This window comes from Typopeltis vanoorti, chromosome 16, assembly GCF_054136105.1.
Source record: "Typopeltis vanoorti isolate ZY-2024b chromosome 16, IOZ_Tvanoo_1.0, whole genome shotgun sequence".
Taxonomy (NCBI): Eukaryota; Metazoa; Arthropoda; class Arachnida; order Uropygi; family Thelyphonidae; genus Typopeltis; species Typopeltis vanoorti.
Window position 1 is genome coordinate 68541815 of NC_143564.1, and position 12677 is coordinate 68554491.

General features: G+C 35.5%; 1 protein-coding gene across 1 annotated transcript in view; it reads left to right on the forward strand.

Annotated features, from left to right (window-relative positions):
- Nucleotides 1–12677, forward strand: part of LOC150098106 (ubiquitin-conjugating enzyme E2 R2-like) — a 112603-nt gene that overhangs the window by 57429 nt on the left and 42497 nt on the right. Inside the window, exon 3 of the mRNA XM_090406504.1 lies at nt 8795–8892. Within this exon, the coding sequence (XP_090262630.1) occupies nt 8795–8892 (98 nt within the window). The remainder of the gene's footprint in view (nt 1–8794; nt 8893–12677) is intronic.

The window sequence follows — 12677 nt, forward strand, 5'->3', positions numbered from 1 at the left end:
TATAATTTGCAGAAGAGTAGGAAATAGGGCCATACTGTCGGTTGTACGAAAAAAAGAAACAAAATGCCCACCATACTACGTTAGCTCAATTCTTTGTTAAGAAGTAGAATAATAAAATTTATATTCTGAATATGTTTTATTGTCTTTCAGCTTCATGGTTTTCCTTTAACTAGGCCCTGAGATATACCCTAATTCTTTTATAAAAAAATTAAGGTTCAAAAAAGAAATTTGAGGAACGAGTTATACTTTTTCCCATAGGTTATTATATTCGATTAGTGAGTTTTCAATTAATGCGCCTGTTTTAAGGAACGCATTAGACGCACTAATCGAAGGATTACTGTACATCAGTGGCTGGATTGCACATTGGCCCAAGAGTATGCAAATGTGCAAGAGAATTGGCATTGCCTCTGACGAAGTTCTTTAATCTAAGTCTCATCTCTGACAAGGTTCCAAGGGAGTGGAAAGAGGAAAAGATGGTTTCTCTTGCATAAAGCTGGCTTGAAGACAAAAGTAGCAAATTACAGACCAATTTATATCTTAGGACTGGCATTTAAAGTGTTGAAAAAGTTGGTTAAAGGTAAAATCAATGGGTGGATATGAATATGATGCTCTCTATGGTAGTTAGCATGGCTTTGAAAAGAAAGGTCCTGCCATAGTAATTTACTCACATTTTATAATAGAGTGACAGTGATAGAGAATTACATATGGGAAATTGCTGCACCATAATACTTCTGGATTTTGCAAAGGCATTTAACAGAATACCACTTGGAAAACTATTACAAAGGTTGGAGAAAATGGGAATGGACATGAAGCTAGTAGCATGGATGGGGGTGGTGGCAGACACGTAGACAGATACCAGAAGTAGTATATGATGGAGTGGAATCTAGGAGAATGAGGGGGATTAGTAGAGTGCCCCATGGTTCTGTACTATGGCTACTACTCTTTAATTTGTATATTAATGATGCAGGGAATGATATTCAGTTGTTTGCTGATGATGCAAAACTGGGGAGAGCAATAGTTGATAAAGGTGATGCAGGTATCCTGTAGGATGAGTTAAATAAATTGGCAGTGTAGGTGAAAAATGGGTTAAGAATACCACATACTTGATGGAAATTATATGCTTGGTTTAATCCTTTATCCAAGTGTAAGCAAACAAGGTTTGCACCTCATTACAGGCCAATTTAATTACTACATACTGTCTTGTCTTAAGATTTTCACGAGCCATTGAGGTTCTTTAGCTGTGGACTTCACAACTGCGATCGTCTCGGGGATAAGGTAGTTGGCCCTATGCCTCCCAGTGTGTTCTATGTCTGTAGATGCGTGTGTTCACAGGGCCTGTTTGGGGGGACAAAAAACCCAAGTTTCTGAGTGAAAAAATCCCTACCTCAATATGAGACAGGCAAACTCACCTTTAGTCGAAAGAGACCAAATAAAGGTTCCACCCATCTTGGATGGGAATCAAACCCAGGTCTTTCCAACCAAAGGGTTTTGACTATACCAACTGAGGTATGGAGGCTCTTACTACATACTGTACATTACATTAATGGTACTGAATTGCAGGAAATTGTGATGAGGTAGGGACTTGAAATGGTGGATAGAGAGTTTCATCATAGGTAGGAAGAATGTGTGAAGAGCAGATTTTTTGCATGAGAGTGTTTAATGAGTGGTTGGGTTGTAAAAGTGTCAGTTTTGAAGGCTTTGTTGGTTAATGAGTTCAAAGCAAAATTATGTGACTGGTATTGTGCAGCTGACGTTAGTGCTTGGTGACATGATTAGTGAAACAATTACGAGTCTTTGGACTGCATGGAGATGCCTGTGTATAAGAATAATAAAATATATCATTGATATAGAGCCTCTGTAGCTGAGTCAGTATAGAAGAAGCCCTTTGGTTGGAAAGAGCTGGGCTCAATTCCTGTCAGTGACGTGAAGAACCTTTATCTGGTCTCTTTAGACTAAAGGTGAGTTAGCCGGTTTCATACGGAGATAGGGGGTTTTTTCACCCAGAAACTCTGGTTTTTCATCCTTCAGGAATAAGGAGATTTAACCAACCTATTCCATAGGATTTTGGTCCAAATACCTACACAGTAAAATGTGTAGGTCTACGCTTGAGCATAAATTGGGATAGGACAGGATAGGATCATTGATGTAGGCAGCATTTTGATGGGATATCAGTATGGATGTTAAAAGAGTGTTCAGTTGAACTGCTGTTCCCTTGACCAGCTCTGTAATTTGAGTCTCAAAACAGGGAAGATTCCACAGGAATCTTCCCTGTTCTGAGACTTTTGCAAAGCCTCAAAAGTGGTACGAAGACCGATGTATCCAACTATCAACCAATCAGTATCTCAGAAGCGGTGGTGAAGATTTTGGAAAAATTGGTTAGGGCTCGCATTCAGAAATGGATTGACAGTGAATCACTACTTTGCAATGAACAGCATGGGTTTACTAAGGAAAGGTCATGTTTTAGCAACTTGCTCACATTCTATAATAATGTTACCATTGAACTAGACAAGGCAAATGGATAAACCATGATACTTCTGGATTTTGCTAAGGCTTTTGACATAATATAGCATGGAAGACTGTTGCATAAACTGGAGAATATGGGATTGGATTATTAACTATTGGCATGGATAAGAGGCTGGCTGATGACACACATAAAAGAAGTTGTGTATGGGGGGGGGGTGAATCTGCAAGATTCAACATTACTAGTGGTGTGCTTCAAGGATCAGCCCTTGGTCCATTGTTTTTCTATCTGTACATTAATGACATTGGGAAGGATTTGACATTCAACACAGCTATTTGCTGATGATGCAAAGATAGTTAGGATAACCAGGAGTGCTGCCGATATGCTGTACCTACAGAATAATTCGAATAAGCTGGAATTGTGGACATGTGAAAATGACTATCAGTTTAATGTTATTGGTGGGATTATGCTTGAAGAAACTGATCAGGCTAGGGATCTTGGAGTTTTACTAGACAGGAAGCTGAAGTTCAAGGCTCATATAGCAAAAATTGTAAAGACAACTCAGAATAATTGCAATACTGAAATGAACCTTCACATGTGAAGATAAGGAAGTCATTTTGTCTCTCTTTACAAAATCTTGATAAGATTTCACTTGGACTATTGTGTACAGGTCTGATCTCCTGGTTTCCATGGTGATTCTGATACAGTGGAGAGGGTGCAAAGAGAGAGTCAAAAATGATATCAGGATTTTGGAATACTTATTATGAAGACATTGAGAATTTATGGACCGTAGATACAGGAGACAGGAGAAAGAGGAGAAAAAGACTAGCTAACTACAGAATTTCAGTAAATGAAATTTTTCATTTTATGGAGGGTGGGGAAAGGACACAAGGGCATCCTTGGAAGTTGAGAATGAATGCTGTCAAGAAGGGAGTAAGGACTAGATATAGTGGTGCATGATTGGAATGGATTGCCATTGGATCTTGTGTAAGCAAGTAGCATGAATCAATTCAAGAAGAGGTATGACAGCTGGTACAAATAGTATGGCCACCCTCAATGAGTTCCTGACTCCCTGGAGATCTCTCTTAATAATAATCTTTAATTACTGCTATGGAATCAGGATTACAGATAAATATGATAAATAAAACAAAAAATGAGTGCATTTGTGGATAAAATTATACCCCAAATTTCATAGAATACAAAAAATGTGTTTACTCTAAGTCTATGGTCAACATTTGTGGCAGTCTATAATAGGATATCATAGAATAGTAACATTTGCTTTCAAAATAACAAAGCATGCTGAAGACAAAAACATTATAGAAAAAAGAACAGTACAAATGTATAACACATTGTCTTCCACATTCAGTTGCTTTGACACTCTTTGTGCAGAAAGATCTGTTCCTTCTGCAGTATGAAAGTAACTTTTATAAGAGTTTTTCACTAAAAATGAGTTATAATCTTATACCAAGACTAGCTAACTCACTTCCATACAGAGGTGGTAGGGATACAACTTTTCATTCTCATAACATGCATACTGGCCAGAGAGTACATACATGCTATTTACATTTAACATAATCTTCTAAATTAGCCTTCAACATGCAGGAGAAATATGAAATGCAGTAAAACCAAAATATTCTTATAGCAACACATTGTTTGCATTAAAAACAAATGAGCATATTTTCTATCAAAAAAGGTGTCAAAGGACCTGGAGTTGGTTATTTATTTATTTATTTTTTTTCCCACTCACTTAACAAGTGATGTAATAAAAGCCTACACATTATACAAGGGTGCAAATCTAAGAGTCTTTGTTAAGTTTTTTAAATAACTTTTGACACTTCGAACCACTCCAGTATAATAAGGTACCTGAGGCAAATAAGGCCCACCTTATTTAAAATTTGAATAAGTTAGACAATTGTTTAGATTAATTGAAACAACAGTGTTCATGTAGAAAGTTTTTTAACTTGGGTATACTATGTTAAAGATACCAAGCAATTTTATAAGCTAGGTTTTAATCCTTTTTCCCAAGTAAGCAAACAGACAAGCAAGTCAAGTTTTCGCCTGAACATAGTTCAACGATGCAACTTGTGGTAAAGGTGGAGTAAGGTCCGATCACTTTCCTTAGTATTTCCCCCTAATGCAAAGCACATCCCCTTACAGAGATGTATGATGCTATGCATTAAAGGCAAGGACCAGTACCCAGACCAGTTTCGACCTTTATTGAGATCTTGTCAGTGGGAGCCAGACCCAAAAAATGCCAAGGTTGAAGTAATGCAGAGGTTATAAATTTTACCTAAATAAGTTGCCACATTTAAAGGTCAAAGCACCCTGTGGCAACTTATTTAAGTAAAATTTATAAGCTCTGCATTACTTTCATAGCTACTTCTAGTCTTTCATCAGTCCAAAGACCCTGTTTCTTCTTAACTTTTGACATTTTCAGAGGCCTTTAGCAAAAAAACAAGAAACTAAGTTATTATGAGCAATCACCAAAAAAATAAAATCATAAATTATAGCAGTTTAATAAGGCCCATCAACAAATTTACTGGGCCTTATCGCTGCGAACTAGATTAGATCACATCTATTTTCATGTAAAATATGAATTCAAATCAATTAAACTATTTTTTATCATAAAACTGAATGTTGAAAGAACAATTTAAATATAAAAACAATACGAAAAGAACCATATTTTTAATTAAAACTTACGAATTATTGCTGTGTAATATTATTAAATGGAAGACACAACCACCTCCCACAAAGGTCTAGGTTAAACTGACACAATACAGTTACTAGACAATATGGTGTCACTGATTTGCCATTGCTTATTGCATCCTCTCTCTGTGTGTGTGTGTGTGTGTGTGTGTGTGTGTGTGTAAGAAACCAAACCGGTGCAACTTACTGTAAATGTGATTTTTTTTTTAACGGGCTTTATTAGACGCTGGGGCTTATTTGCCTCAGGTACCTTATTGCAGTTAAACTATACCATGTGAGGCATGAGTTGCAGTACAAAGAACATACCAGCAGGTGTCATCCATAGCAAGGAAGGTGAAATCAGATTATGAAAAGAAGTTAGCTAAATAGATTAAAGGAAATTCAAGAGAATTCTTTCACTATGTGGTGAGTAAAAGAAAGAATGAGCATGGTAAAATAACCTTAATAATCTTAAATATAGATAGCAGAAAGTGTTGAATGCACTGAGAATAGCTGTTATTAAATAATCATTTTGGTAAAGTATACATTCCTGATAGGCCATTAATTCCCCCTTCCCTTTTTTTGTTTTACAGTAGTGGAGTGGAATAAGGAGAATGGATGAATAATAATTCTTTTAGATTTTGCTAAGGCATTTGAATTGCCGAAAGTTATTATACATACTCAAAGGGTTATGGCAGGTATCAAAATGATGTATGGAGGAGCTGAATCTTAGATAAATAAGGATAGCTAGTGAGGACACAAGGTTCTGTCTTTGGACCACTGTTATGTAATTTGTATATTAATGACATTAGTAATAGTCTAGAGGGAAACATTTGATTATATACAGATAATACAAAGTTAGGTCCTGTGATAAAGGATACATTTCAGATATAGAATCTTTACAGGCTGACTTGAGCAGACTGATTCTATGGGCAGTTTCGGTTTAATACTGTTAAGTGCAAAATTATGCATTTTGGGATGAAGTCATTGCAGGTTGACTGTTATTATATTAATGGGAATTTGCTGCAAAATGGTTTATGATGCTGGAGACCTAGGAATAATGGTGGGAATTGTTTGTTTAGGAGCCAAATTGCCAAGATAGGACATCACATCAGATAACTCTGTTTTTAAATAAGAACAAGACTAACTTGTAGGAATAAGGAAGATATTCTCACACTTTACAAGATCTTGATAAGGCAGTATCTGCACTACTGTGCTTAGATATTGTTCAATTAATGAGTGTTCACTTTGCTAAGATATATCAACCAGGTGTATGTAACATGGTACACAGTACTATTGCTACTTTGAATGAAGAGTTAGCGGTTCATGAAAATGGGGTTGAAGAGCTGTTGCATAACCCTGGATAAGAATGTCAATAGGGACAGATGGAATATCAGCCTGTTTGCTAAAGCAATGTTCAGCTAAATTGGCTAGGCCTTTCACATGTTTGTATAACTTGAGTCTCAGCTCAGGAATGGAAGGAATGTATGATAGTTCCATTGCACAAGGGTGGTGCAAAAACTGATGTGTCTAACTACCGACCTATTAGTATCTCTGGTGTGGTAGTGAAGATTTTAGAGAAGTTGGTAAGAACTCACATATAGAAATGGGTGGACAAACAAGCTATATTCTGCAAGGAGCAGCATGGATTTACCAAAGAAAGGTCATGTTTTAGCAATTTGCTCGTATTTATAACTATTACAGCCAAGTTGGATAAAGGGAATGGATACACTATGATGATCATGTTGGATGTTTCTAAGGTATTTGATAGGATACAACATGAAAGGGTGTTGCATAAACTGGAGAATATGGGATTGAAATATAAACTCTTCACTTGAATCAGGGGATGGTTGACAGACATATCAAAAAGTGGTATACAGTGGGTGTGAATCTGCCAGATTTAAGTGACCAGTGGTATACCTCAGGATTCAGTCCTTCGGCTATTATTGTTCAATCTATACATTAATGATATCAGGCAGGGTCTAACATTGGATGTGCAATTGTTTGCCGATGATGCAAAGTTAGGTACGGCAATCAGGGATGCTACTGATATTCAGCCCTTACAAAATTATTTGAATAGGATGGACATTTGGGCAAACGAAAATGACTATCAGTTTAATATTGGTAAGTGTAAAGTTATGTACTTCGGCATGATGAGATTTCCAGCAGCATATTATATTAGCAAGGTTATGCTATAAGAAACTGAGGAGGCAAGGGATCTTGGCATATTGGTGGATAGGAATTTTAAAGTTCAAAGGTCACGTAGCAAAAGTTGCAAATACAACTCAGAAGATAATTGCAATGTTGAACAAACCTTGACATCTAAGGATACAGAAGCATTTTGCCTCCCAAATTCCAAGGGGATAAAGAAGCCGTGGAAAGGGTGCAAAGAAGAGTTACAAAGGTTATATCCAGATTATGGGGTTTAGATTGAGAACAGATTGCGAATGTGTGGATTACAGACTCTGGTTAAAAGGAGAAAGAGGGGTGATATGATAAAGGTCTGTAAATTTTTGAATGGGTGTTATAGGATATAGTCTGAAATTTTTCATTACATGGAAGGTGGAGAAAGAATACTGGGGCATCCATGGAAGGCAAATTTGTTTATAGTCAAGAAAGGAGTAAGAGATAGGTTTTTCTCTCACAGAGCAGTGAGTGAGTGGAATAGTTTACCTTTAGGTGAATAGTGAGTACATCTAGTGTGAATGAATTTAAGAGAAGGTATGACAGCTGGTTTGGGTGATTTATAGCCTCCCTTGATGAGTCCTTGATTCCCTGGAAGTCTCAGATAATAATAATAATAATAATATATTCACCTAGATTTCATGGAGTTCAAGAAACCGTTGAAATGTCTGACACTGGCTAATCACAATCATCACTGCCTTGTGGAACTTTGCATATATTTGAGAGATAAGAGGAGAAGTGATATGATAGAAACATACAAGCTAATAAGGGAAATCTTACAATATAGATACAGGGAAAATTTTGCAGCTCATGGCTATTGGTCATCTCTTGAGAAGGTCCTGAAGGTCCTGGTTCTTTTCATTGCATGTACTCAGTGAATATCGTAAGGGCATCTTTGGTGAATGTGTTTAAGGAGAATATGATAAGTACCAAGGTATTACACCTTCCAGAGCTTTCTCTCCGAGTCCTGAAGCACCTACATATAATAATCTATCTCTATTTTTTTCTTCATAAATATTCTGTGTGTTTCCCTCACAAACACGGAGTATTTAGTTTACATGTATGTGTTTGCTATATATATATATATATTATAACTAACTAATCATTTAGGAATTATACAATTGACTCTCGCTATAAAAAAACTTCCAAAAATTCCTGACTGAATCTCCATAGGCATGATGTTATTCTAAAAAAACTTTTAGGACAAACTCTCAACTACAACAAATGATTCTCGTGATCCCTATAAATTTTCTGTAGTGAGAGTTGACTGTACATGAAAAAAAAGCGAACAGCTAAAATTAAAATAAGTTAAAAAGTAAGAGTATCATTTTCAATATTTCGCAGTTGTAGAGAGATCACAATTCTTACATTTGAATTTTTTTATAATTTTATAAAGTTAATATAAAACACACATCCAGTGTATTTGTGCGTATATATATATATGTTATGTTTATTGTTTATTAGAATGGTGATCTCTGCATTTCAATTCTCCATCCACCGATTGAGGACCCTCAAAGTGGCGAAATGCCTTGTGAGCGTTGGAATCCTACTCAGAATGTTCGGTAGGCATCTTCTTACCTGCTGTTAATAGCTTAATTTAATGAGATATAAATCAAGGTATTTGAAAATGATGTTATTGAAAATTCCTATTATGCATCCTCTAGGATAGTACTCTCCTTATACTATATCTTTTACATAGGATAGTATTAAGTACTACATAGCTAAGTTTGCATGATTACTAACTTGCTATCATTTTTTTTTCCAAGTTAGTCTGTTTTTTTGTTAGGACACCAAAATTGTCAGATATGACATTTATCTTGTAAGGCATTATCAGCAACAACATCCACCTGGATCTTGGTTTTCCTCTGGGTTCATTTCCTGCTATCCTAGTACCAAATGCAGTCAAACTTGGTTATAATGAGCACTGGGGACCAATGAAAGTTCCTTGTTTTAGCTATTACTCATCATATCAGTGATAAGTCAAATGTATCTCCTATTTTTTTTTTTTTAATTCTCAATAACTCATTGAAAAAAAAAAAGGTTTTAGAGAGAAGAAAGTAATATAATTATGTACCTACGTATTATTTGTATCATTATGTTTATAAACAACAATAAATATTGAACACAATTAATTTGTTCATAATTTTAAAACCATACACTTAATACTAAACAGTTTATTTCTCAATAATTAAAATTAATACTAATTAATAATAATCATGATTTCAATTAGTCTTTTTAAAACCCTACATAGCGATGTTATGTTATTAAATCAATTCAGCCAACCATTGTTACATACAAAATCATGTCCAAATTGTTTGCAAATTTTTCTGCTTGTGCCTTCAAGATCACACCTTCTATTGAGAAATCCAGTACTTCTTTGCATAGTGAATCATTGAAGCAATGCTTCATTGACATTTGTAAGCTTGCACATTCTAAATTTTTTTGTTTCAGTTATGTTGTTTTCCAGTGCCAGTATGTAAACATTTTTATTCTTCTGCAATGTCAATACTCTTGAAAAGGGCAACTTTTTTTTTTCACACCACATTCTAACTTGCAAATAATTTTGACTTTTTCATGAACTGAGAGATGCTTCCTTTTAGTAGACATTTCCAAAGGAAGGGTTCTGTTTTAACTGATTTTACACTCATAAAATGTTGCAGTATTTGAGTAAAGTGAGGGAGGAGGACTGAAGGCTAGACACTAGAGAGCTGGATAGAATGAGGATGGTTCCCAAGGGCAAAATTAAAATATAAATCTGTCCATAATTCAATACAGGTGTTTGATCTCATGTGGAGGTAGAGGGGTTTTCTTCCTCCCAGAAACTCAGGTTTTCCATCCCTCAACTAAGTCACTCCTTTCATTTTTGTCTATTCCAAGAACTACCTAAGCAGTTAAGTATGCTCTGTGTAGTATGCCTGTTATAAAAGTAAGCAATTGTATGGAAGTATGTGTAATTAAAATCATTATGGTCTTTTACTCATTACAGCAGTGAGCTCATATCCATGCTTGTTACAACAAAGTTAGACTGTATCTTCTCTTTTTGACTTCCTCTCCCATTTTGTTTAAGTGACCATATCACCTCAGATTAGCTCCTTTCTCATTCTTTAATGTAAATATGCATGGTTTTTTCAATGCCCTTTTATTTCATTTCATTTCATAGCAAGGTTTGCAGTTATGACCGAAAGAACTAAGAATAAGATCGGTGTATTTTCCTTTTAAACAACAATTTACTGTTGTTTACTTCACTGTGTACCAGTTTCCCGACGTTTCAACCTTCATGTTAAGGTCATCATCTGGAGTATATACAAGGACAAGCTGAGTTACATTTCACACAGTAAGCTAAAGAAACAATGATTTGATCACCGGTTATTCTACTGGCATGACCTCTAGTGAAAAAAAAAAAAAAAAACATAAAATTACAAATTAATTAATTATTTAGAAACTACATTCAAAGCTAAATTCTATTTAAGATAACATGAGAGAAACATTCTTTCTTATAGACAGGTTTCTTACGGTAACAGTGATGTCCTACTTTTAACATTACAATTGTTATATTAGATTTAAGGATTCTGGATTATCTACAGTCCTGTTTATAGGACTGTAGATAATCTAGAATCCTAAATCCAGGACCTAAATAGACTAAAAGATAGTCCCTTCATATGCTTGGGATTTTTAGGCCATCATTATTGTTCAGATTGGGGTGGTTGATAAGAATTAGGCTTCCTTAAATTTGCGTTCATAAGTTGTTTTGGTGTGATGTAAAACAACTGGTGCTTTTCCAGTCAATTCTATATAAAGTGTTCAGGGCATGATCAGAAAGGCCAGCTTCACGATAATTATTATATTTAATGTGCTGTTTATGTTCCTTTTTTCTGGGAATTGTGCATCCTGTTTCCCCTATATATGGTAGATTACAGGCGCAATAAATACGGTACTCCAGGGTTGGCCAGCGGAAGGAGTGGGGTCTTTGGATGAGGTGAGTAAACTTTTTAATTTTGCAGGAGGTTTAAAGGTGGCTTTGAGGTTGTATTTCTGTAGTATTCTGTTTATTTTATCTGATGTCCCCTTTAATGTAAGGAATGGTTATAGTTTTATTGTAGTCTGATTTATCTTTGTTTTTTTATAGACTGTCAGAAGGAAGATGTGTGACAAGTGTATCTAGAAACGGAAGTGTGTTCTGTTTAGGTAAAAAGCGTTTTGCCATACAAAATAACTAGAGCGTAACACATGGCAAAGAGCTCTGTGATATCTGGAGATTCTACCTACAAACAGAAGGCAGAGCCATGCACTCTCCATTATCACCCCAATTGCTAACTTTTATATGGAACATTTTGAGCAACATACTCTAGATTCCTCTCCTTTAAAATCCAAAGTCTGGCTTAGATACTTTGACGATGTTTTTGCAATCTGGCCCCATGGCCACCAGACACTAGAACTTTCCTTAGCCACCTAAACAAACAACACAAACGCATATAGTTCACAATTGAGATTGAAAAACAGAACACACTTCTGTTTCTAGATACACTTTTTTCCTTCACTGTTTACCAGAAACCGACACATACTGGCCAATATATACATATAAACTCCTACCACCACTCAACACAAATACTAGGTGTCATTAATACTCTAAAAAACAGGGCTTTGAAGATCTGCTCCAATGAACAAGTATTTAAAGAATAATTTAAAGTTATCAGCAATACTTTTCTAAAAAATGGTTACAGCCAAAACACTATTAACGAAATTCTCTACAAGACCTCAATAAAAAAAAAAAACAAAGATAAACCAGACTACAATAAAACTATAACCATTCCTTACATTAAAAGGGACATGAGATAAAATAAACAGAATACTACAGAAATACAACCTCAAAGCCACCTTTAAACCTCCTGCAAAATTAAAAAGCTTACTCAACCCATTCAAAGACACACTCCCTCCACTGGCCCACCCTGGAGTATACCATATTCATTGCACCTGTAATTTGCCATATATAGAGAAAACAGGACGCACCATTCCTATCAGACAAAAGGAACATAAACGACACATTAAATATAATAACTATGGTGAAGCTAGCCTTTCTGATCATTCCCTGAACACTTTACATAGAATTGACTGGAAAAGCACCAGTTGTTTTACATCACACCAAAACGACTTATGAATGCAAATTTAAGGAAGCCTGTGAGATTCTTATCAACCACTCCAATCTGAACAATAATGATGGTCTAAAAATCCCAAGCATATGGAAAGCACATATCCACGGAACCTTTCTCCCTAAGAGTGAACTATAAACTGGACTATAACTATAGACTGTAGATAATCCAGAATCCTAAATCTAATATAACAATTGTAA